The sequence below is a fragment of the Bos javanicus genome, chromosome 27 (assembly GCF_032452875.1).
Source record: "Bos javanicus breed banteng chromosome 27, ARS-OSU_banteng_1.0, whole genome shotgun sequence".
NCBI lineage: Eukaryota > Metazoa > Chordata > Mammalia > Artiodactyla > Bovidae > Bos > Bos javanicus.
Window position 1 is genome coordinate 14,702,550 of NC_083894.1, and position 22,491 is coordinate 14,725,040.

Below are 22,491 nucleotides of genomic sequence, written 5' to 3' on the forward strand. Positions count from 1 at the left end.
GGCGTTTCTCTAGGGACTTCCGGGTCGCTACTCGTTCAGGGATTCGTTCAACTTCCCGCGACAACTTTCATCTCACATGTCGTCCCGGGCGCGCAGAGCCTGCTGGGAAGGCTGTGGGTTAATTTCCGCCCTACACGTCATCGTCGCCTTGCTCTCAGCCAGTTGCATCCAGAGACCTATATAACACCCACGCCAACCGAATAACAGCCTTGGGGTGTGTTTTTAAGGCTCCAACTCTCCTTTTGAACTTTCTTCCCTCTATTTTTGTATGTGCCAACAGAGCCGGCCATGGGCACCACCTGATGCTTACTCAACCACAGTCCCAGGGGCTTTCAGGGTATTTAGAAAAATCTCGTTAATCTTCAGGGCACCCCTGTAAAATAAATGACAAGTGAAATTATCATTTGGCAGGAAGGAAACCGAGGCATCGGGTAGTTGATGTGTGAAGAAAATTGGGGTCTTCCCCTCCTCCCACCACCCACTCCCCATTTCCCAGCAGCAGAGGTAGGTGGGACTCAGAAGGTGTAGGAGGAAGGGAGCCGATGACTGGAACACCTCCGCTTCCTCCACGTGCTAGGACTTGAGCATCCAGGGCTCTGAACCGCCTTCTGCTGTCTCTTTCAAGCCATAGGGAAATGACAATGCAGGCTTGTGTTAGCATCTTGTTGAAAAGTCGAATTAAGCATGGTGAAGACAGGACTCATTTATCTTTTTTTCCTTTATTCCCATCTGCTGCACTTCCTAGTGTTCATGGCTAAAGAGGGGGCCTGCTGAAATGTTGAAAGAGAAACCCCTGCCCCCTGGATTCCATGTCACACATTAGTCATTTGTCAAATCCTGCTAGTTTCTACAAAAGATTTCCTGCCTCTGGCTTTTACAACTTATCACTACTGTGAGAAGCTCTGTCCAAATTTAGGTGATCTTCTGACCAGAGTGTCCTAAGCTTTTCCATTCCTTCCTTCCTTCCTTCTTTCCCTCCTTCCTTCCTTCAATAATTCATTCATTTCACCAGGCAATTATCAACTGTTGTATGGGCAGACTTTGCTGGTGCTCCAGATGTGGTCTGGTGACTTCATCAGAAGATACAATCCCAGCATCCTGCTTAGCTTACAGCCTCATTGGAGAACATTTGACAACAGATTATTACAAGGCAATGTAATTTTCTCTGCAATAAATGAAACAAGAAAAGCCTTACAGAGAAGGCTCTGAAGGATAAATGAAAGTTGGCTAGACGGAGAGTGGGAAGGAGCATCCTGGACATGGAACCAAGGTAAGAGAGTTGACAATGGTTCGTCCGGGGGCTCAGCTGAGAAATTTGACATGAAATATCCAAGATGTAGAGGGACATTAAACCATAGAAATGGATGGGAGGCAGAATTTGGAGTTTAATTGCATAGGAATGAGAGACAAGGGTGGTTAGCTGATGCCTTCTTCATTGTGTTACTCCTATTTCCTGTGAAATTCTCTCCTTGCATTGGCCATAGCAACCAGAGCATTTAATTCTACAGAAATAAGAATTTGACTCCTCTGAAAAATGGAAGAAATGACACAGGGAACTATATTCAATATCTTATAATAAACCATAATGGAAAAGATTATGAATCTAACCAGAAACTAATACAACATTGTAAATCAACTATACTTCCATAAAAAATAAAAAAATTTTTTTTAATTGGAATAAATGAAATGACTACCTTGTAAATTCTGTGAGGACAGGAAAGATAGTTTTTCCTCTATGTGTCCCCAAAAGGTAGCCCAGTACCTGGTGTGAAGGAGGAGCTCAAGAAATCTTTGATGAGCTAGATTGACTACTCTGAAAGCAGTTTGAAAGGTGTATTAATTTCCTGTGGTTGCTGAAACAGATAACTAGAAACTGGGTGGCTTAAAAGAACAGAAATGTATCCTTTCATGGATCTGGAAGTGAGAAGTCTGGAATTGAGAAGCCGGGCTCCCTCTAAAGGCTCTAGGAGAGGACTGTTAACTTGCTTCTTCCAGCTACTGGTATTGTGACGCGTGGGGTTGCATGTGGCTGGTGTAAAGAGTGTCAGCCAGCAGGGCCTGATCTGGTCCAGAGTGTAAGGAAACGTTTGGCCTGAGTTCTCAGGGAAGGGGCACTAAGTAGGTGAGGATGGGGTACTTGTCAAGGAGGAGAAAGTGACAGGATGGAAATGCCCTAAGGCAAGAAGAGCTTACGGAGTGACAGGGAGAGCGACCCATCAGGTGAAAGGACATACAAGGTGCCCGCCCCAGGAAGCCTGCTGCAGGAGTAAGATTAAGGAGGTAGTGGCGTGGCGGGGGCAGTCAGTGATGGGTTCTGGCAGGGGAGTGGCCTGGTCAGCGTTTGAGCGGCACCCTGGAGTGGAAGAGAGGAGAACGAGCCAGAGCCAGCCTTTGGCATCTCAAGAACACTTGTCAGGAAGCTGACGCACAGTGATATGTAGAGGTCCTGGCTGGGCTGCTGGCGAGAAGGGGCACGTGGGCTGTTACTGGTTTCTGGGGTGATGCCATAAGGATGCTCCAGGAGGGCTTCCCTGGTGGTCCAGTGTTAAGACTTTACCTTCCCGTGCAGGGAGTGTGGGTTCGATCCCTGGTTGGGGAGCTAAGATCTCACATGCCTCATGGCCAAAAATACAAAGCAGAAGCAACACTGTAACAAATCAATAATGACTTTAAAAATGGTCCGCATTCAAAAAAAAAAAAAATGCTCTGAGAGAGACTGAGTGTATTTGAGTAGTAACGTTGGCTAGAGCCTGGACTCATACGGCCACAGAGTTCCTGGCTATTCCATTTTCTTGAAATATCACCAAGAGGCAAATCTGTAGGGATAGAGTGTAGTTTAGAGGTTGCCTGGGGGTGGGTAGTGGGAAAGGCAGGGTGAGTGCTAACATGCTCATGGATATGGAGTTTCTTTTCAGGGTGATAAAATGTTCTAGAGTTGACTGTGGAATAGTTGCACAGCTCTGTGACCATACTAATGCCATTAAATTGATACTTTAAAAGGAAGGGTTATAAGACATGTGAACTGAATCTTGATAAAACTGTCATACTTTAAAAAAAGTAAATATGCTTAGTATATTCAAAATCTAATCTTCCTTCCTTCCTTCCACCAATCTGTCAAGTTTATAAGCTTGGGATGGAATATGCTTAGTCCATGAAATGAAGTATAATTATATTGTCACTTGGGTGATAAGAAAAGATAGCAATCCAAAAAGGAAAGGTTTGTTTGAAAAAGCACAGACAAAGAGAAAGAATATGTGCTGTGTAAGCAAGTCTCCTCAGTTTTATTTATTCTTTTTTTCATTCAACACATTTATGGGACATTTACGAAACATGTGAGGCACGACACCAGGTGCAATTTTATGATTTCAAAGCAACACATAAGCATATCTTCCATCACACAGCCCTGAGACCGAGCTTCCTGTGGTTTATAACTAGGCTGTCGAGCCTACCATCTTTCTTCCTCCTCACAAGTAGCTTACAAGAGCTGATGTTGGTCTATCACCAATCACTTACAAAGATTAAACACGTAATCACATTTGGAAATCTCTTGAGATTTACAGACATGTAAAACACTTTCATAGAAAATTCGTAAAAGAGCTGCGTGTCTTGAACAACGAGTTTGTCTGATAGCACCGTTGAGGATCTTAAACTCACGGGGATTGGGTATGGAAAAGCCATTTCACCACCAGGACTTACAGATCTGCTTTGGTTTTAGGAGGGCAGGAAGCTGACCCAGCTGGGATCAGGCCATCAGCTGGATCAGCCCGATGCCAGGCTGATGGTCCCTGAAGAGACTGGCAGATCATGAAGTTGCTGTGGGAGCCTCGGGTCTACCAAAGTCAAATCAGAACCCACCACTCCTTCGGGCAAACCCGGACCTTAGATCCACGTGACTTAAAAGTGTTGTTGAAGGCCCCGTGCCAGGTCTTTAGAACCTGCATCTCCAGAAGAGGGCCAGGGATGCTGGCCATCCCAGAAGGTTTGCAAACTGCTGTCTATGACAATTCAGATGTGCCGTGGCTTTTGAAGAGCCCTTTAAAAGTAAAGAGAGTTGGGACTTTGTAAATCAGGCCTCTTGGAGGTGAGAAAGAATTCCCTGGGCCTGCTCTAATTTATGCTGAAGTCTTCAGAACGTAGTTGAGTTGGGTTCGGGTGATTCTGCATACAGGCAGGCAGTAGCCATTCATCTTATCTTCAACTTAAACATCACGCCTTTCACCTGTCTTTGGTATTTTCAGGTCAGTCCAATGAACTTCCTCCCGGAATTAGCGATGAAGTTGTAAAATAGGAGGAAAATTGTGTGTATAGTCCTAGCAAATGTTACTCTGATGGAACAAAATGCGTTTAGAAAAAGTAGAATTTTCCTTGGGAAAAGAACATAAGTTAGAACAAAAATCAAAAGAAAAAATTCTAGCTAAACAGTTAAGCCACTAAAACATATGTATTGCTTTAGGTTTAAGGGTTTTCCTCCATTCAGTGTCTGAATTTTATTAATCACCAATACTTATGATTCCAAAGTGTCTTATTCTCATTTTTGTTGTTGTTCAGGCGCTCAGTCGTGTCCGACTCTTCTCGACCCCATGGACTGCAGCACGCCAGGCTCCCCAGCCCTTCACCGTCTCCCAGCGTTTGCTCAAACTCATGTCCGTTGAGTTGGTGATGCCATCCAACCATCTCATTGTCTGTCATCCCCTTCTCCTTCCTTCAATCTTTCCCAGCATCGGGGTGTTTTCTAAAGAGTCAGCTCTTTGTATCAGGTGGGCGAAGTACTGGAGCTTCAAAACCACTTACAGAGTAACTACACCTTGTCAGGCAAATGTCTGAGATATTACTATGTAACTTGAAGATTTTAAAAATGAGTGAGGGGAAAAATTGGTAGAACAGAGTGGGAAGGACAAACTCAAGACCATATATCTGTTCGTACCCCTCTAGACTTGGATAATCCACTTTTAGTTGAATCCCTGGGTTTCTTTTAGGGCTCCTTCCTTCACATGGGAGCACAATGAGCTCCACTGAATTAATTAGAACACAGTCCTTTACAGAGAAAGACAACTTCAAACAATAGATGCTCTTTCAGTAACCACCACAGTGTTCCCAAAGCACTAATTGGCTTTCAGACAGATAACAAAGGCTGATTTGCCTTTCCTATTGACTTGAAGGTTTGCTAGCGCTTTAAAAACACATTACATAAAACCTTAGAAATCTTTTGTGAAGATAAATGTGGTATATTTAAGCAGTGATCCTTCGCTTTCATGATTCAAGGTCTGGAGATGGCTCCCAGACTTCTTGAATCAGGGTGAGCGTAGATTTTCATTTTTTCAAGGTAAACAACACATAAGCAGAGTGTTTATTGTCTGAGGCTTTATTGTCCTGGTGAGACCTGATGTGTTGTCTTTTCTTGATGAAAAGTCTCATCTGCAGGTGGGCTTCATTTAGTGCAAACTCATTTTTAATGCAGTGATACATGTCTGTGACTCTGATCATATAGAAGTATAGGTATCCCTTGTCTTGCAACAAGATCTCCTATAGCAGACTTAGAAGACTAAAAACATTTCAACTCAGGCTCAGTGCCTCTTCTTTGGGGTTTCTTAAAAACCAAGGTCTCTGAGGTGTCACTTTGCCCAAACTGTTACCTAATCAAATGCCCAAGTGGTTAGTGACTGGGATTCAGTTGCATCATGCTGAGTCTGTTCCCTGCGCTCCACCATTTTTCTTGGAATTCTGGGTCACTCAAGGGTCCACTTTGCTGTGGTTGTTGAAGAAGCCTTGCTTTCAGGGACACAGGTGCATCAAACTTATGCTCAATACGTCACCATTTCAAGCAATGGAGTGAGATTTCTGCAAGTATGTCCACACTCCTCAGCCAGACATCCCTTTCCCCACCTGTGATGATAGATGATATGTCCGGTGTTGCTGGAGTTTATGGTAGCACTAGTGGTAAAGAACCCACCTGCTAACGCAGAAGATGTAAGAGACCCAGGTTAGATCCCTGGGTTGGGAAGATTCCTTAGAGTAGGAAATGGCAACCCACTCCAGTATTCTTGCCTGGAGAATCCCATGGACAGAGGAGTCTGCAGGCTACGGTCCATGGGGTTGCACAGAGTCAGACATGACTGAAGTGGCTGAGCACGTGCTCACATTCTATATGGGATCCTCTGAGTCAGCCTTCCCACAGGCAGATGGGCAGACGGGCAATCCAGTTCCTGTCCTGTGTGTTCACACCGCGAACATGCTAGGAGAAGGCTTGTCGAAGCCCGTATCTATGGTAAACTCTTTTGCTCCTCCACCCAGGGAGAAAATTTTGTGTACTCAGACTTTGGGAAGGAACCCATATCTTTCACTTTGTTCTCTGAATTCTGCAATTCTTAGTGAGTTTGACTGATGGGTGAGCCAAGCTAAGATACTCCCTTTCTGGGACTTTGTATAAGGTGAAGAAACGTCACGAGCTGGGTCAGAAATAGACAGCAGCTACTGCTTTCAAATGGGCCTCCGTTTTCCCCCTGATGGAAGGAGCTGTACAGGATGGCTCCCAGGTTTAGACAGACCCCAGACAAGAGCCTGCTTTGTGCAAAACAGAGGGACCAGGACGCCATAGAATACCCACCTGGGGTCTGGTCACTACAGCGGGAGGCCCTGTTCAGACAAGCCATCTGAGTACATCAGAAAAAAAAAAAGAAGAAGAAAATAACCTATAGTTGAACAAATGAAAAGCTAGAATTTTCCTTACCTCTAGAAAATATAAACAAAAAAAAATCTAAAGAAATAGGGACTTTTGTGTATGGAATCATTCAAGAATAGATTAACAGTTGTATGTCTTCGCATGAATCGAGGTGGTTAATTTACCCACTGTGCGGAGTGCTGGGGACACGCCGCAAGCAGCTAGGCCAGCATCGCCAGCAGTACCAGCAGGACGGTGACCAGTGCACAGGCGCAGGGCGGGGCACCCAGAGCCGAGCTGGCTGGGTCCTTCAGCATGCACATCACCCGGGACCAGGACCCGTTGTTGGGCAGGGGGGTGACGCCTGTCACCTTGCACATGAGGTTGTAGATATCCACGACTCTGATGGGAGCGGCTCTGAAGTCGGATTTGAAATCTGAAAGGGAAAGGCAAGGAAGCAAGTCGTCAAGGCCACTCCTGGGCTGGGCAGGGCAGAGAGGGGTGAGTCACGTGGTGGAGGGATTACGCTTCGAATTTCAGCAGCTCTAGGACTGGTAGATCCCCCTTGACCACAGAGCCTGGCCAAGGGATTGTGAACCTGGAAGGCGATCTGGAAGGTTCTAGGTTGTGAAAGGAAGTCGCTTTCTATGGTTTACGGAGATGTGAGTATATGCTAAGTTGCTTTAGTGTATCCAACTCTTTGTCATCCCATGGACTGTAGCCTACCAGACTCCTCTGTCCATGGGATTCTCCAGGCAAGAATACTGGAGTGAGTTGCCATTTCCTTCTCCAGGGGAATCTTCCCAACTCGGGTTGAACCTACATCTCTTACGTCTCCTGCATCTGCAGGTGGGATCTTTACCACTTAACGCCATGTTTCTTTGAAAGACAAATCAGACAATAAACTGATTTGTGCATAACTGTGCTTCCCTTTGTAACAACAGAGCTTTCCTTGAGGACCCAAAGACCAGGTGAAGCTGCTCATTTCTGCAAGCCTCATCTTGCCCAGCTCCCCAAACCCAATTCGGTTGCATAGGTCTCTACCAGGCCACCTATCTGGCAGGGACTGGTTAGCCTGGGTGCCCCCAGCTCAAGAATGTTTCCCATTTTTCTGCCACGTGGAGGTCCCAGGACTGGACAGAACCGGCAATTGTATAGTTTTTCTCAGTGTGGCTAATGCACAAGCCACAGAGATGGTCTCCTAAGTATGTCTGGAAGATCAGTTGAACATTCTTTGGGAGCTTTTCACTAGCATATAAAGTAACTTGGCTGTGGGAAAGATAAAGAAGCTGGTATTGGAGTTGGGGACCTGAGTGAAGGCTGGAAGCCATCTCATGAAGGAGAATGCTTCCACCCACATGCTGTTCCAGATTCTACGTAGACAAAGGCCCCCGGGGGCAGGGCTGGCTGTTCACAGCACAGAAAGTAAGGGCGCTGAAGGGACCTTCTCTTTCTCCATAGGAGGCATAAAAGATGCTGAATGAACATCATCGACTCAATGGACATGAGTTTGAGCAAACTCCAGGAGACAGTGAAGGACAAGGAAGCTGGGTGAGCTGCAGTCCATGGGGTTGCAGAGTCGGACATGACTAAGTGACCGAACAACAACAAAGAGCGAATATGAAACGTTAGTGATATTCATAAGCTGCTTTGCGTTTAGGTTCCAAACCAGCGCTTCCAGAAAAATACCTAAAACTATTGAAGTTGAATTTAGGAGGGACTTTTATCCATCAATAGTGGCTTCCCTGGTGGCTCAGTTGGTAAAGAGTCTGCCTGCAGTGCAGGAGACCCGGGTTCGATCCCTGGGTCAGGAAGATCCCGTGGAGAAGAAAATGGCAACCCACGCCACTATTCTTGCCTGGAGAATCCCATGGACAGAGGAGCCTGGTGGGCTACAGTCCATGGGGTCACCAAGAGTGGGACTTGACCGAGTGACTAACTTTCACTTTTATCCTTCAGTAAAGGCCCAGACATGTGCTCTTTTAGTCCCTGCATAATTTTTTTAAAAGGTAGTTTTGGGGCTGTAAGGACAAGTTTTCTATCTTAGAAAATAATCTTTATAATTGCTTTGCTAAAACGATCACATATCCTTGATTTAAAAAGCAAAGAAACACTAACCACGACAGCGACGTGACCCAGAAGTGTCCACCCCAAATTCCGCTCTTAACGTTAACCCTGAAATTACAAATACAGAAGCAACAGAGAGGACTCTGCCACAGAGTGTGTTAGATCCAGAGCGACATCTCAAGGGATGGGTTTTGCTCATTTTGAGGTATAAAAGTAGAATTCCATGTAAAGAAGTTCACGGGCTTTACAGAGCAGCCTGCAGCCACTCACCAGCTGGATAAGCTCAGGGGGTGGGCAGAGATGCTGCCCAAATCCTAGCTGCAGGCTCCTGTCTGTGCTCAATAGATGGGAGCTGTTGATATTAATAGAAGAAGTGCCCAGCAAGGGAAGGTTCGCATTGAAAATATTTACCCCGTAGCTTATGTGAAATGTTCACTTACTTTTAGGGTAGGGAGGGTAAGGATCTGCATTGCCTCAGGGTAAACACTAATTTCAAACAAATCCAGAGCCGCCCTGGGAAGGAGAATGTAGAGTGCCAACCCTTCTCATCTGAAGGAAAACGTTAAATTAGCTGAGGATGGTGGTTACACCTCCCCAGAGAAGAGTCAGCCGCAGCTGAGGAATCAATGGCGAGGTGGTCCTGTGACGCAGAAGATTTCTCTCCCTGACTTGCTGTGGAGGTAAGGTCATCCTGCCCATCACGTGGTGGCTGTGTCCCGTCACGTGTGCAGGTGGAGGTCAATAGCAAACCCAAGACAGCCGTCCCCAGCCTTTCAGACATCTCCTTCTTTAACATTTGGCAAGAAAAATTGAGGTCAAGCTCTTCTGACCAAAAAAAAAAAAAAAAGTTAGTGGATGGACTTAGAGATTGTCATACTGAGTGAAGTAAGTCAGGCAGAGAAGGAGAAATATCATATATGCTTAGTCACTCTGTTGTGTCCGATTCTTTGCAACCTCATGGACTGTAGCCCTCCATGCTCCTCTGTCTGTGGGATTCTCCAGGCAAGAACACTGGAGTGGGTCATGCCCTCCTCAAAGGAATCTTCCCAACCCAGGGATCAAACCTGCATCTTCTGCACTGCAGGGGAATTCTTTACCATCTGAGCCACTAGGCCACCTAGAAATAATGTATGATATCCCTTATGTGTGGAATCTAAAAAGAAACGATACAAATGAACTTCCTTACAAAACAGAAGGAAGACTTAGGGCAAGGTTAGATTGTTCCAATTAGGAACTGGGACTAACCAGAGAGAGCCTATCTTCCAGAATGATTTCCCTTTCCCTTAGCTGGACCAGACTTCCTGACTTCTAAAGCTGTATCTGGGCAGCCGTAGCGATGCTCAGCATCCTGTATGAGTGAGAATTACCTCCAATTAATCAGGAGGGCTGTACGTTTATCTCAAAGTGCAGCTAGATTGTTATTAAAGACCTCGCTCTTAAATTTTCTTCTGCGTAAACAGTCAGTGTGTAGAGCTGTTCAATCTTGCATGCGAAGTGAAGCCAGAAACGTGATGGTTTGCGGGAGGCTGTATCTGCCTGGAAACAGTTTTGCAATTAGCCCAGTGCATTTTCATCTGGGGTCGTCTTTCTGTCTATAAAAGACTTAGGCTTTTAGTTTTAAAGGAGCATATGATGGAGGCCTTGTTAATGGACAAAAAGCTCCCCACTGAATTTCAGCTGTTGCAGCTCTGGGTACTGGGTTTAAAATTTTGGTTTGAGGCTAGATTCATTTCTGTTTTAAAATCTGCCCAAGATGCTTACTCATAAACACTCCAGCTGACAACTGTTTTGCATTCATGATCTGATTCCTCTCTTTTGGGGAAGGAGGAGGTGATGCCTTTGAATGAAAGCACCCCTGTCTCATGTTCCTCTGTGTAAAGGCCATGGCCTGGGATATCTCCACGCTGAGCTAGTGGTTGACCTCACAGCATCCTCAAGGCTCCATCCTGAACTCAGTTGGCTTCTGAGCTCCGCAGATCTAACCTGGTGCTTGGCTAACAGGTAGCTGTTATCGGTTGACGGTATCATGCAGGAGCATCCTCTGAACTCTCTGAGGCCAATGTCGTGAACCCAGCTGTGCCCTAGAAATGCTTGCGGCTACTGGTCCTGTTGCTTGCTTAAGGACGTGGGCACTCGGATGATGTGTGGGCAATGATGTGGACCCACATGTGTTCCCTAAGCTCGGCCTCCCAGAGGCACCCGTGGAGGGGGCGGAAGTTGACACCGTGTAGCTCTCAGCAGGTTTTTTTGTGTGTATGGTTGAGAGAGTGACCCAAGGTGAATGGAATGAAGGAGGGCCCACAAGCATCTCTGTCTGGTATGTTGAGGAGGAGGGCAGGGCTTCCAGGTGTGACCTCTAACCTATCACCTGATAGGAAAGCATGGGCTTTTGTGGGCTGAAACATTTTGATCGAAACATTCAGAAAAAGGAACTTTGACTGTGGATACCAGGGTAAGCTAATAAGCTTAATGTTTAATAAGGAGTGTGGACAGCAGGAAGGAAGACGAGGAGCTCGTAATCTTATCAGCTGACTCTTGATGGTTGTTGACTGCTTTTCACTCTTTTTTTTTCTTTTAAGGGAGTATACAGGTAGTAATATGATTGTTAGAGCGTTTGATAAACTTTTCCAAAATGTGAATTTTACAGTGCTGTATTAATTAAAGCAAATGACCAAATGGGCCCCCCTCCGCCCACCTCTCTTCCAGACCAGGAAGGCATCAGGTCCAAGAAGGCAAAGTCAATTCACACTCTCATCCTAGACACTGCAGAAGTCATTCTGGCTCATCCTCAAAGTCAGTCACAAAACTGTTTCCTAGCCTGCTGTGAGCACATCCTAGCTTCTGGTGGGCCCTAGACTGGATGACCCACACAGGGGTGGCCGCTCTAGACAGGGAGGAAGTGTGGAAGTGTCAGACCCCATGAAGCGAGCATGTTGACTCTGGGACTTGTGGCTGTCAGCAACCTGGTGCCTGATAAGCTTTCCTGGACATCAGATGGCTGTGAAGGGATGTTTTGATGAATTAAGTAAAAAATGAATCACAAACATGTGGAATACATTTTCCTCACTGCGCTTGAGATTTAAAACTTACAGGGAGAAGTATTTGACCACGTTTGCCAAACCCAAGAAGCATTTGAAAGCAAGCCAGCCAAAGACATTTTGTGGAGACCGGCTGGCTTTGCTCAGCTTTGCTCATAAAGAGGATCCGTAAAGAAATTGCTCCAGCCTTTCCGAGCACCCTCAGCCCCTGATGCCTCGGAAGAGGAATAACTAAGATCTCGCCTACCAGGTCCGAAGGCCAGGAAGATGCCCCTCATGGCTCTGAGCTCGTTGTCGTATCCGTGCCAGCCCCATTGCCAGCCTTCTGGCTTGCGGGTGACGGTGCTGTTCATCCAGAATGGAAGCGACTCTCGATTCTGAAATCAACAAGGCATTGACATCACCCTGTGACCAGGCCAGGGCGTGAGCGAGCATCGGGTTCAAACTACCACCCACCCAGCGCGGGGCTTTCCTGCCCAGGGGTCTCAGCCAGGGTTGTCCGACCTCAGCCGGATCACTTCTCACTCCAGGTAGCTCGGACCTTTGGAGGTGGCCCGTTAAATTGCCAGAGAGCCCTAGTTCTGAAGGTCTCTTCTTGCTCTGGGCTGAACTGTGCCTCGTAATCAGTTTCAGAGCCACTAAACATAGTGTGTCAGAGACAGAAGGGATGTGAAAGTGTACCTGTGGTATAATAAAAAATAGAGTTGGCCTTTGTCCCAGGTTCCCTGGCCCAGAGCACCTAAACCCTTGGAATTTCCTGAGTGCTGAGGGTGTTTTGTTATTCGTGATGAGTCCTGAGTTCCCATACCTGAGTTTACGCTAATGGGATGGGATGATCTTTGGGTTGAGGGGCTAGATAGCTTCAGGATGGGGGTGCTGGTCACCAGAAGAACCAAGGGGAGAGTTAGAACTTCCAGTCCTATCCTCTGATCTCTTAAGACTGAGTTCAACTATGTGGGTAATGATTTTGTTACCTGAGCCAACACAGTGAGACCCCACATAAACCCCCAGGAACAGCAGGGTCCAGGGAACATCTGGATTAATGAACACACAGTGATGGGAGGCCGGTGCCCCGACCTGGGTTCTCGGCACCCCTCACCGCCACAGCGTGCCCTGTGCCTGTCTTCCATTTGCCTGCCCCTGTGTAGCATCCTTTATAAGAAGATTGTAATCGTGAGCGTAGCAACTTTCTGAGTTCTGCGATTCATCTCGGTGAACTATCAAAGCCGAAGGCAGGTGGTGAGAACCCTCAGATTTATGGCCAAGTCAGACACAAGTGTGGGCAGCCTGGGGACCCAGGACTTGGGACGAGCATTCAGATGTGCGGGCCGTCTTGTGGGCCGGAGTATGGGTCTGCTCTAACCTGGGGTGGTGTCAGAGTGGAGTTGAAATGGTAGGACACCCGACTGCTGTGGAAGAAATGTTGCTGGCAAACACAGAGGCTAATGGAATCGCTTCATTTTTCTAGCCCAGCCTCGGAAGCCCAGAAGCAGCAAGCCTGCACCACCCCAGGGGCCCCTCCCCTGGAGGAACCACCCCTGTCCTCGTTTGTCCAGCTCCACCCCGGAAGTCCTTCTCTCCACTGAGCCAGCCTTTGAAGATGAACCCATGTTCCTCTCCTCCACACCTGTGGACCTTCATGTCCTTTGACCATTCTTCAGTTGGGATGGCTTCTAGACCTGTCGCTGCCTTGTCACCCGTCTTTTCTTCAGAACTAAATTTCCCTAGATTGTAGTAGCTTACTTGAGAGACAGCAAAGCTCACAGGAGGTTTTGCAAATCCCGAGGAGACTGTAGCCAGTTGGACACAAACCGAGCTCTTTGAGGCGGACTAAGCCTTCATTCCTGATAGTCCGATCATCTTCTGGCTCAGCAGGGTTTAATATGACACGTTTTCCAAATGCAGGAGGTAGAACTGACTAGTTGTGATGAATGCATGGAAGCAGCACAGCTCAAGGACCAGGGATTTACAGGTGGGCTTCCCTGGTGGCTCAGACAATAAAGAATCTGCCTACAATGCAGGAGACCTGGGTTCAATCCCTGGGTCGGGAAGATCCCCCTGGAGAAAGGAATGACGACCCACTCCAGTATTCTTGCCTGGAGAGTCCCATGGACAGAGGAGCCTGGCGGGCTACAGTCCGTGGGGTCGCAGAGTCGGACACGACTGAGGGACTAACACCTTTGCAAGACTTGTAACAGCACATGTATGCCGTTTTGTGTGATGTGCGGTTCACCGAGAGCCTCCCCCGACATCCACTTAGGTGTCAACACCTCCTGCTGCAGACGGTATTTTTTTTTCCATTTTGGCGCAGAGTGGTTAAGTGACACTCTTAAAGTCACAGAGCTGTTGGGAAGCAAGGCTGGGCCTGGAAGCCGGGGCGTCAGTCTCCTGGTCTTTGTGCATCTTCCAGAGCCCCACAGCCAGAGGCCACTGCAAGGCTCCTACAGCCTGTCCCTTGCCGCTTCATTCACTGAGTGGCAGCCAGGATGGAGATGAGATTTTGAATAGGATGTGGGTTAAATTCCAGTTTGTTGCTTTCCAACTCTGTGATCCTGGGCAAGCTGCATAACTTGTCCGAGCTTCAGCTTCCTTGCTGGATGTGACAACACCCGCCTCAGAGACTCTGAGGGATAACCTGACTGTGTGCTAAGCCCGACACACAGTAGGTGCTCAATAAATAGCCGGGGGCGGTCTCCAGATGCCACCGGCTGCAGGGTGAGGTGCTCGGGGCTTGTGCAGCAGGGTTGAACCCTCCTTTGCTTATTTAGCTGTCATATCACATCGCATGCCTGTCCCGTCTCACCCCATAAATCGCTCCCTGGCACTGCTACTTTCCAAATTGCACTGTTTCATTGACTCTCTGTTTCCTCAATTTCCATCCCTCCTTCTCCAGCTGTAGCTTGTATTTTTCCACGGGAATATATTTATTAACTTACTGCATTTCTGGTTTATACCCTCTTTTGTTCTTTGTGGTCATGCTCACAACACATGCCAGCTTAGCTTCGTTTGCTAATTTTATGTGCTGCTCCCCTCCCCACCCGTCTACAAGGCAGTGATTGCTGAAGAACTAGGTAGGATATGTCACTAGTGGTGTCACTAATCATGAGTCCCATGGGACACATACGTCCCACGGGGAAGGGACAGGTGGAAGGGAGGTGAAGCCTGCCTGATTTGAAAATTCCAGTCTAACTTCCACATGCAAACATACAGCAACGAGGCATCTCAGCCCTGAAGATGACGGGAGATCTGTATGATCGCAAGTAAAGCCACTGGTGTTTTTGTCAACATGACAAGTTGCTCTGGTGAAACAACTGTTCTTGCTTTTCTTTTTTTTTTGAAACAACTATGTTTACTGATTTTAAAAAGTAATAATAACCTGGCTAGTTATGTGAGAAGCTAAGTGATTGAACAGATTATGTGACATAATCAGACTGAGTGGATTACATGACATAATCTAATTACATGACTTAATGAACCGCAAGAAGGGGAGTTGATGAATTTTTCCCTTGTCCTTCCTGGTGGCTTTTACTGATTCACTTGGTCCTCTGTCTCCTCCCACTCCCCTTCCCCGCCCCAACATTATCACACCAGTGCGGGCCTGTGCAGTCGTGTAATGCACACCTCACACGTGCAGCCCTGCTGGTGAGGCGCTCCACACCTCCCACATCCCCAGGCTGGGGGGTCCTCAGGTTACTGGTTGAGGAGCCTCCATCCCTCCTGAACTTCCCAGGTCCAGGGACCCCCCCACACAGCGCCACCTAGCGACATCCTGGGGTGCCCGGGCCCTCCAGATGAAAGCGTGTGTGTGTGTGTGTGTGTGTGTGTGTCTGAGCTGGGGCAGTGTGGACACAGAGGAGTCCCTGCGAGGCCCGGGAACCTTGCATAGTGACTGCATGTGGGAAGAGCATGAGAGGGAAGCAGCGTGAGGACTCTGGAAGGAGTGAGGCAGTTTCTCTAGGAGGTTGTGCCAGTTAGAGGGGCGGACCAACCGTCCTGGTTTGCCCAGGACTGAGGAGTTCCAGGGATGCAAAAAAAAAAAAAAATTATGACTGACCTGGGCAAGCCGGGACAAGTTGGTGACTCTGTAATGAACACTTTCTTGGCAAGTCAAATAAAATCTTTGCTGAGTGTCATTTGTCCAGCACCTTCTGGTACCCCTCCTCTGTACAGGGGTGGATAGCAGTGCCAGGACCCCCCCATTTATGAGCCCCTAAACTAGCTCATTCTTTCTAATGGGAAGGACCCGGAAACCGTTCCCCAGGAGGAACACCGAGGAACAGCTGTTACTGTGTTTATAGACGTATGTTCTCGTATTTGCTGCCTGCCTTGTATGTTTGATGCCTCACTCCACTACCAGCTCACCACCAAACGCCTGCCAGAAGCTTGCTGAGCTGGGGAAGCCAGGCGATTACTTGTGAGATGAGTGTTTTGGTTTCTAGACTAGGTCTTTGCCTCATTCATCCGTGGCGTCAACAACAACCACAAAGTAGCCTCCACTGTCTACCCCCCAGATCAGCAGACCAGTTAATTCAGCCCTTGCCGGGACCCATGTCTCTGACTCGGCATTTTTGGAATCCTTTCTGGAGCTGAGCTGAGCTGTCGGGGGTGGGGTGGGGGCACAGTCAGAAATGGGGGCGGTGCTGGGAAGGAGGGTCAGGGCGACAGGAGTGATGGAAGGCCGGGGAGAAGCAGAGGGCGGCCTGGACAGTCTACAGTCACTGCTGTCTGTCTGTGGCTGAGGCACTTGCTTTGGTGAACCGTCCAGCATTTACTCACTTCGCACTGTTGCATTTTGAGACTATATTAGCACGTGCTGTTCTCACCGGCTCCTTTCCATTTCCCCTGGGTGCAGATCAGAAAATAGTAGCTAAGCCACAGAGAAAATGATTCTTGAGGAGGCAGGAGGGTAACCAGGTCTGGGAAAACATCTGGACGTCAGCTCTTGCTTCACACCCCAAAGTGACTTCTCCCGATGGCTGAGGAGGTGGAAATCCGTCCTCCGTGGGTTCCGTTCCCGACCACAGGTGCTGGTGGGGGCCGTGTCTGCATGGCCCTGGATGACCTCCTCTCCCGTCTTTCCCTGGAAACATACTGTCTACACCGCTGGATCCCAAGCCTGGCTGTGCACACAGCACCCTGAGTTTATCCCGAGTCTCACTTTGGGTGTTTGGGTTCGCAGATGGGTAAGGTGGCAACTCTGGCTATTTAATAGTCATCCCCTGGGTGGCTGGGATGCATCGTCCGGCCTGGAAACCTCTGGGAGTCTTTCACCTGGCATTTGTCCTGGGCTTTGTTCAACGATTATCTGTCCTTTCCTAAGAATGCTTCGTCTTACGCTGGTTGCCACGCTGAGTCTGTGTTTCAGCCGCTGTGGGTGCAGGGTCAGGCTTGGAGTCACTCACACGGGGTGCTTTCCAAAGAGGAGTCGTGGCGGCCGACTGGCTTTCCCCAATATCGTTGGCCGGCGCCAGGTTCACTGATGGTTACACATCTTGAACGCCATCCCTCATGTCAGCCCCTGAAAGTGTACTTCCTGCTGAGAAGTGGGGTCAGGGACCCGAGTGTCTCCTCCTTCTCTCTGGATGAGGCCTCTCACCCCGTGTCTAGGGTGCTGGGGAACAAAGGTGAAATCAAGTCCAATTAAAATCAGTAAGTAACATGTGAACCCCTAAGGTGTGTGACGGGCCTAATACAAATTAAATCGACCTTATTCCCTTAGGACAGGGTTGTAACAGGAGCTTCCCCTGCCCTCCACAGTGCAATAAGCTCACAGCATCTCAGGCTGGAAAAGGCACCCGGTGATGTCTCGGGAGAGGCCTCAGTCGGGACTCTTGTGGAAGGGAGCACGGTTTGGCTGGCTCCGGGGTTTTGCTGCCAGGGTTAAGGTCGAGCTAGGGGACAAAGCGCCGTGTCTCAGGCTTTGTGGCATCACCATTTTAAACCCTTTTCCCAAGAGGCTTCCTGTGGGGTGACTCCTCAGAGCCCTCGGGAGTGGTGGTCACAGACCCTCAGACGTGTGTTTATCACACTGCTGCGAAAACAAGTCCCCCCAACTGTTTCTCCGTCTTAGAGGGCCTCCTCTTTCTAAAACCAAATTTAATGTCTTGGGCCCCAGGCCCTGCTCTCACCCTGGCAAGCCCACTGCCACGCACAGCCTCGTTCTGGAAATTGGGAAATGCCAGAGATCAGGAACAGCAGGGCCCAGAGGCGGCAGAATTCCTCGAGAGAAGAGCTGGAGCAGAGCGCCCAGCGGGTGAGCTTCCTTCTACTTCTTCTTTCCCTCAAGATCATGCTTGCTGAAGCCCGCCGAGGGTGAGGAGGGCATCCCGTGCCCTCCGACGGCTTACGGCGATGACCCTGGTCGCTGCCAGAAGGCAAGCAGCTTCCAGTTCCCGACACAGGCATCCTGGACCTCCAGCACCTCAGGCCCGCAGGAAACCACTCCAGCTGACGCTAAAACTCAGGAGCCGTGCTCTCCAGCTTGTCTTGATTTCCCCAAGTATTTTGGGCCCAGGGCCTAACTGCCGCTCAATCCCAGGCCTGAGAATTGAGCCTGGCATTTCATATCCTTTGCCGGTTTTTGAAATAAATCTTTCCTCGGGAGACCAATATGGGCCTTTTTTTGGAAGCTGAAGCCTGCATTTGCTGCATTTCTCTCCATGCAGATGAGAGTCCGGAGGATCCACAATGCAGCTCCACGTCTCACAATTTTTCACCAGCTTCTGGCCACATTTGGCCACCTTTCTGAGCGCGGTGTCATGAGGGGGACACTGTCCAGGAGAGGCCATGGGAATCAGCCCCTGAAGCTGAGTGGGGACCGGGGACAGCTGAAGTGTCCGCCCGTCCCTGGACTCCAGCTGGGGGCTAACTGGGCCAGGACAATGACCACTGGTGGTTTCAACACCTTTTCTCTGTTGAAATCTCTTCTAGGGCTACTAACAATTAGCCCAGGTGAAAGGCCTGACTTAGCTTTCCTCTCTGGGTACTTAGTCACTGATTTATTAGCCTATAAAGTAAACAATTTGTCAAAAAGACCTTGATGCTGGGAAAGATTGAGGGTAGGAGGATAAGGGGATGACAGAAGGTGAGATGGTTGGATGGCATCCTTGACTCAATGGACGTGCGTTTGAGCAAACTCTGGGAGGTAATGAAGTACAGGGAAGCCCGGCGTGCTGCAGTCCATGGGGCTGCAAACAGTCGGACAGGACTGAGCAACTGAACAATAACAACAAGTAATCAAGAACCAACTGTCTCTATTTATGAATTAATTTCTTAACTTCGTATTCCACAAACAGGTACTGAGTCTCTGCCGTGTACCAGGTTCCACAGAGGAAAACCCAGGCTAGGATGCCACAGACCTGCCCTCAAGGAGCTTCCACCCTGGGAAGCATCACTGGGCCTGCCTGCTGAGGGTCTTTGGACCACGCTAGACACTGTGACAACTCCAGTGGCTTAGTGGGTGAAGAATCTGCCTGCAGTGCAGGAGACGCAGGAGACGTGGGTTCAATCCCAGGGTTGGGAAGATCCCCTGGAGGAGGGAACTGGCAACTCACTCCGGTATTCTTGCCTGGAGAACCCCATAGACAGAGGAGCCTGGTGGGCTACAGTCCAAAGGGTCAAAAAGAGTTGGACACGACTGAGCGACCATGCCTGCACACAACCTGCCCAGCCCCTTGCTAAGTGCCCCCTGGTGGAGGGATGGATGGAGAGCATGGGTGGATGAAAAGATTTGTGGAGAAACCCCATGGGCTGGGGCTGGGTAAATTCGGCCACGTGCATGGCTCAAAAGCTCCAGTGACGATGTGACCCTTGTCTCCTGACAAGGACATGCAAAGAGAGGGTTTACAGAGCATGGTGACCAGGTCTTAGGGAGACAGATGGGCGGAGGTACCATTTAGGAAGCCCGGTTTCCATGCTTAAAGGAGCTTGGCAGGTATGACTGGCTGGGGCTTAACCTAGGCAGGTGGTCTGGGTTTTTTGTTTTTTTTTTTCTTTTCTGCTGCTTCGTGGTTAGTCTTCTGGGAAAATGAACACATTCAGCTTCCTGCCCCTGTAGGAGAGGAGGCCAGAGAAGGTACTGGCACTAGTTGGAAATCCACTCTGTATATTAACTCTCACAATGAAAAACAAACTGTGGGAGCCACTGGGCAGGGGGCCTTGCTTTTATTACATCAGGATAATGGTGCCATTCCAGGTGACAAAGTCAATCTGTTTCCCTGCCTTTATCTTTTTCAGTGACAGCTCTCCAAGCAACCGTTAAAAAAAATAAAAAACAGAAAGAACTCAATGGGATCTTCCTGTTGGAGCAGCTGCCTAAGAGCCAGCAGAACTTAAGTCGGTGGCAAAAACTATATGGGAAGGGCGTTTTTGCCAAGGAAACCAAATCTTGCATGTTTATGGGATGGCGGTTGTAGGGAAAAAAGGAAGGAAAGATGGGATTCTGTTTTATTGGCCCCAACCAGCAGCAATTTGTCCTGACTCAGCTGTTTTCATATTTAAGCCAGAAAGAAAAAAAAAGGCTCCTCTGCTAGCCAAACCTAGACTCAGAGCAGCTGCTTTTAAAGCTGAGAAACTGTCCCGCTGCAGATGCAAACCGAGATCCCTCGCTGGGCACTGGTACGGAGGTTACAGAGCAAACACAGCATTCCGTCACCACGTGCGGAGAGATTTTGCAAATAAGAATGGGGTAGATTAATAGTCCTGGCCCAGAGCAGCAACAGGGGCATAGAGCGACGTTTTCAATTCTCTGTAGTCAAGTAAGTTTAGTAAACAGCAGGGAGACGTAAAAGAAAAAAAAAATCTAAGCAGGGAAAGAATGGGTGCTCGCTTCTAGGATTTTTCAGAAGATAGAGCAAAACCCCAATATTAAATCTAAGTATCAGAAATTAAAATTAGAAATTATAACTTAAAATTATAATTTATGAATTATAAAATTATAAATTTTAACTAGAAATTAAAATCCTTAGATTATTAAACCTAAGGACCAGAGATTATTATTTTCATATGTGAATCTTGAAAATAAAAATCTGTAAATTCGAAGACAGTAAAATGATTAAGATATTCAGTCTAGGAGACTGCTACTGCTACTGCCAAGTCACTTCAGTCGTGTCCGACTCTGTGCAACCCCATAGACGGCAGCCCACCAGGCTTCCCCGTCCCTGGGATTCTCCAGACAAGAACACTGGAGCGGGTTGCCATTTCCTTCTCCAATGCATGAAAGTGAAAAGTGAAAATGCAGTCGCTCAGTCATGTCTGACTCTAGTGACCCCATGGACTGCAGCCTACCAGGCTCCTCCGTCCATGGGATTTTCTAGGCAAAAGTACTGGAGTGGGGTGCCATTGCCTTCTCCGCAGTCTAGGAGACTAAGGTACAACAAAAGACTGACTAAAAGATATCTAAATTTCTCTTAAGGGGACCAGGGACCGCCGTGATTTTCTAAAGAGACATTTGTGTTTTTATGTTATATACACCTTGAGTTACAGTAATATATACTGTATATTCATTGCACTTTCCTCTTTGAGTTGGCTGCTAGGAAGCTCAGAACCATCTTTGTGAACTGCAGTTCCCATCAGGGAATCCCCATTTTCCACACCTGGGTCCCTAGATGTCCATTCATTTGCCTGATCAGTATTTCTGCTGATGGCCACCTGCCCTCACTCTGGCAGATTAAATACCAGTCTTAGGTCTGATATAATCATCCCTTAGTGTTCTCAGGGAACTGTTTCCATGACCCCCTTCGGTACCAAAATCCGTGGACGCTCAAGTCTCTTACACAAAATGGCACAGCATTTGCATATAAGGACATACATTCTCCTGTGTATCTTAAATCATCTCTAGATTACTTATGATACCGCAGGCAATGCAGTGTGATATAAATAGCTATAAATATAATGGAAACGTGATGTAAATAGTTGCCGACACTCAGCAAATTCAAGCTTTGCTTTTTGGAACTTTCAGGAATCTTTTTCCCCTTGAATATTTCTGATTTGCGGTTGTTTGAATCTACAGATGCGCAACCTCAAATTCAACTGTACAATGACCCTCATGTGCCAACATCTGCCACTCTCTTTTACCCTCTAGTCTGATCAGTTTGCAGCCCAGCTTCAAATTCATACCGACAAGTACTCAGGCCCTGTCTGGGAACTGACTGTACATGGGACCGCAGATTCCCTGGAAGGGGGTGGGGGGGTGGGCTGTCCCATCTGGCCAGGTATCAAAGCTGATGCAAGAGCCTAATGAACATGGTGTCCAGGCAGACAAGGAGAAGGCTGCTGAGGTCTTTAGGGCATCAGGCAATTAGGGTTTGGACTCAGAAGGCAAGAGAAGCTCTGTAAAGTCAAGTTGGCAAACCCGAGACCTGGACCTGCACGAGGGCTTTTGTTTCCAGTCACTGCTCTTCAAGGTGAAAGCAAAGTGGAGCCTCTCCTGGCTATTCGCTGCCCTAAAGCAGTTGCTTTGGTTCGCAGTAATTGTTCCACTTTCAACTGAATAGGTTACATTGTAAGCCTGGGTAATTGAGTTAAGGCCCGTTTGTTAAAATACAACAAGTCTGGAGCCACGAAGTCTAAACCTTGGCTCTGGGTCGGAGCTTCCCGTTTGCATCTGCCGTCATCTGACCAAGCCTTTCAATTCTCTCAAGAAGGAAATAACGCAGCCGATGAGAGACTTGGGTAAAAAAACGAACATTTTCAAGTGGAAAAGGTGAGTAACTATTTACCTTTGGCTGT

The 22,491-nt window shown here is 48.0% G+C and overlaps 1 protein-coding gene and 1 long non-coding RNA gene across 5 annotated transcripts in view; one reads left to right on the forward strand and one right to left on the reverse strand.

Moving 5' to 3' along the window:
* Positions 1-3,253: 3,253 nt before the first annotated feature.
* Positions 3,254-22,491, reverse strand: part of ENPP6 (ectonucleotide pyrophosphatase/phosphodiesterase 6) — a 131,459-nt gene continuing 112,221 nt past the window's right edge. For all 4 annotated transcript variants that reach the window (XM_061404146.1, XM_061404147.1, XM_061404144.1 and 1 more), the window contains 2 exons: positions 12,011-12,140; positions 3,254-7,094 (listed from right to left, as the gene is read on the reverse strand). In XM_061404146.1, the coding sequence (XP_061260130.1) occupies positions 6,880-7,094; positions 12,011-12,140 (345 nt within the window). In that variant the 3' untranslated portion in view covers positions 3,254-6,879. The remainder of the gene's footprint in view (positions 7,095-12,010; positions 12,141-22,491) is intronic.
* The window catches only part of LOC133239867 (uncharacterized), a 33,477-nt gene continuing 31,713 nt past the window's right edge, over positions 20,728-22,491 (forward strand). Inside the window, exon 1 of the long non-coding RNA XR_009734018.1 lies at positions 20,728-22,465. This is a non-coding gene — a long non-coding RNA (uncharacterized LOC133239867). The remainder of the gene's footprint in view (positions 22,466-22,491) is intronic.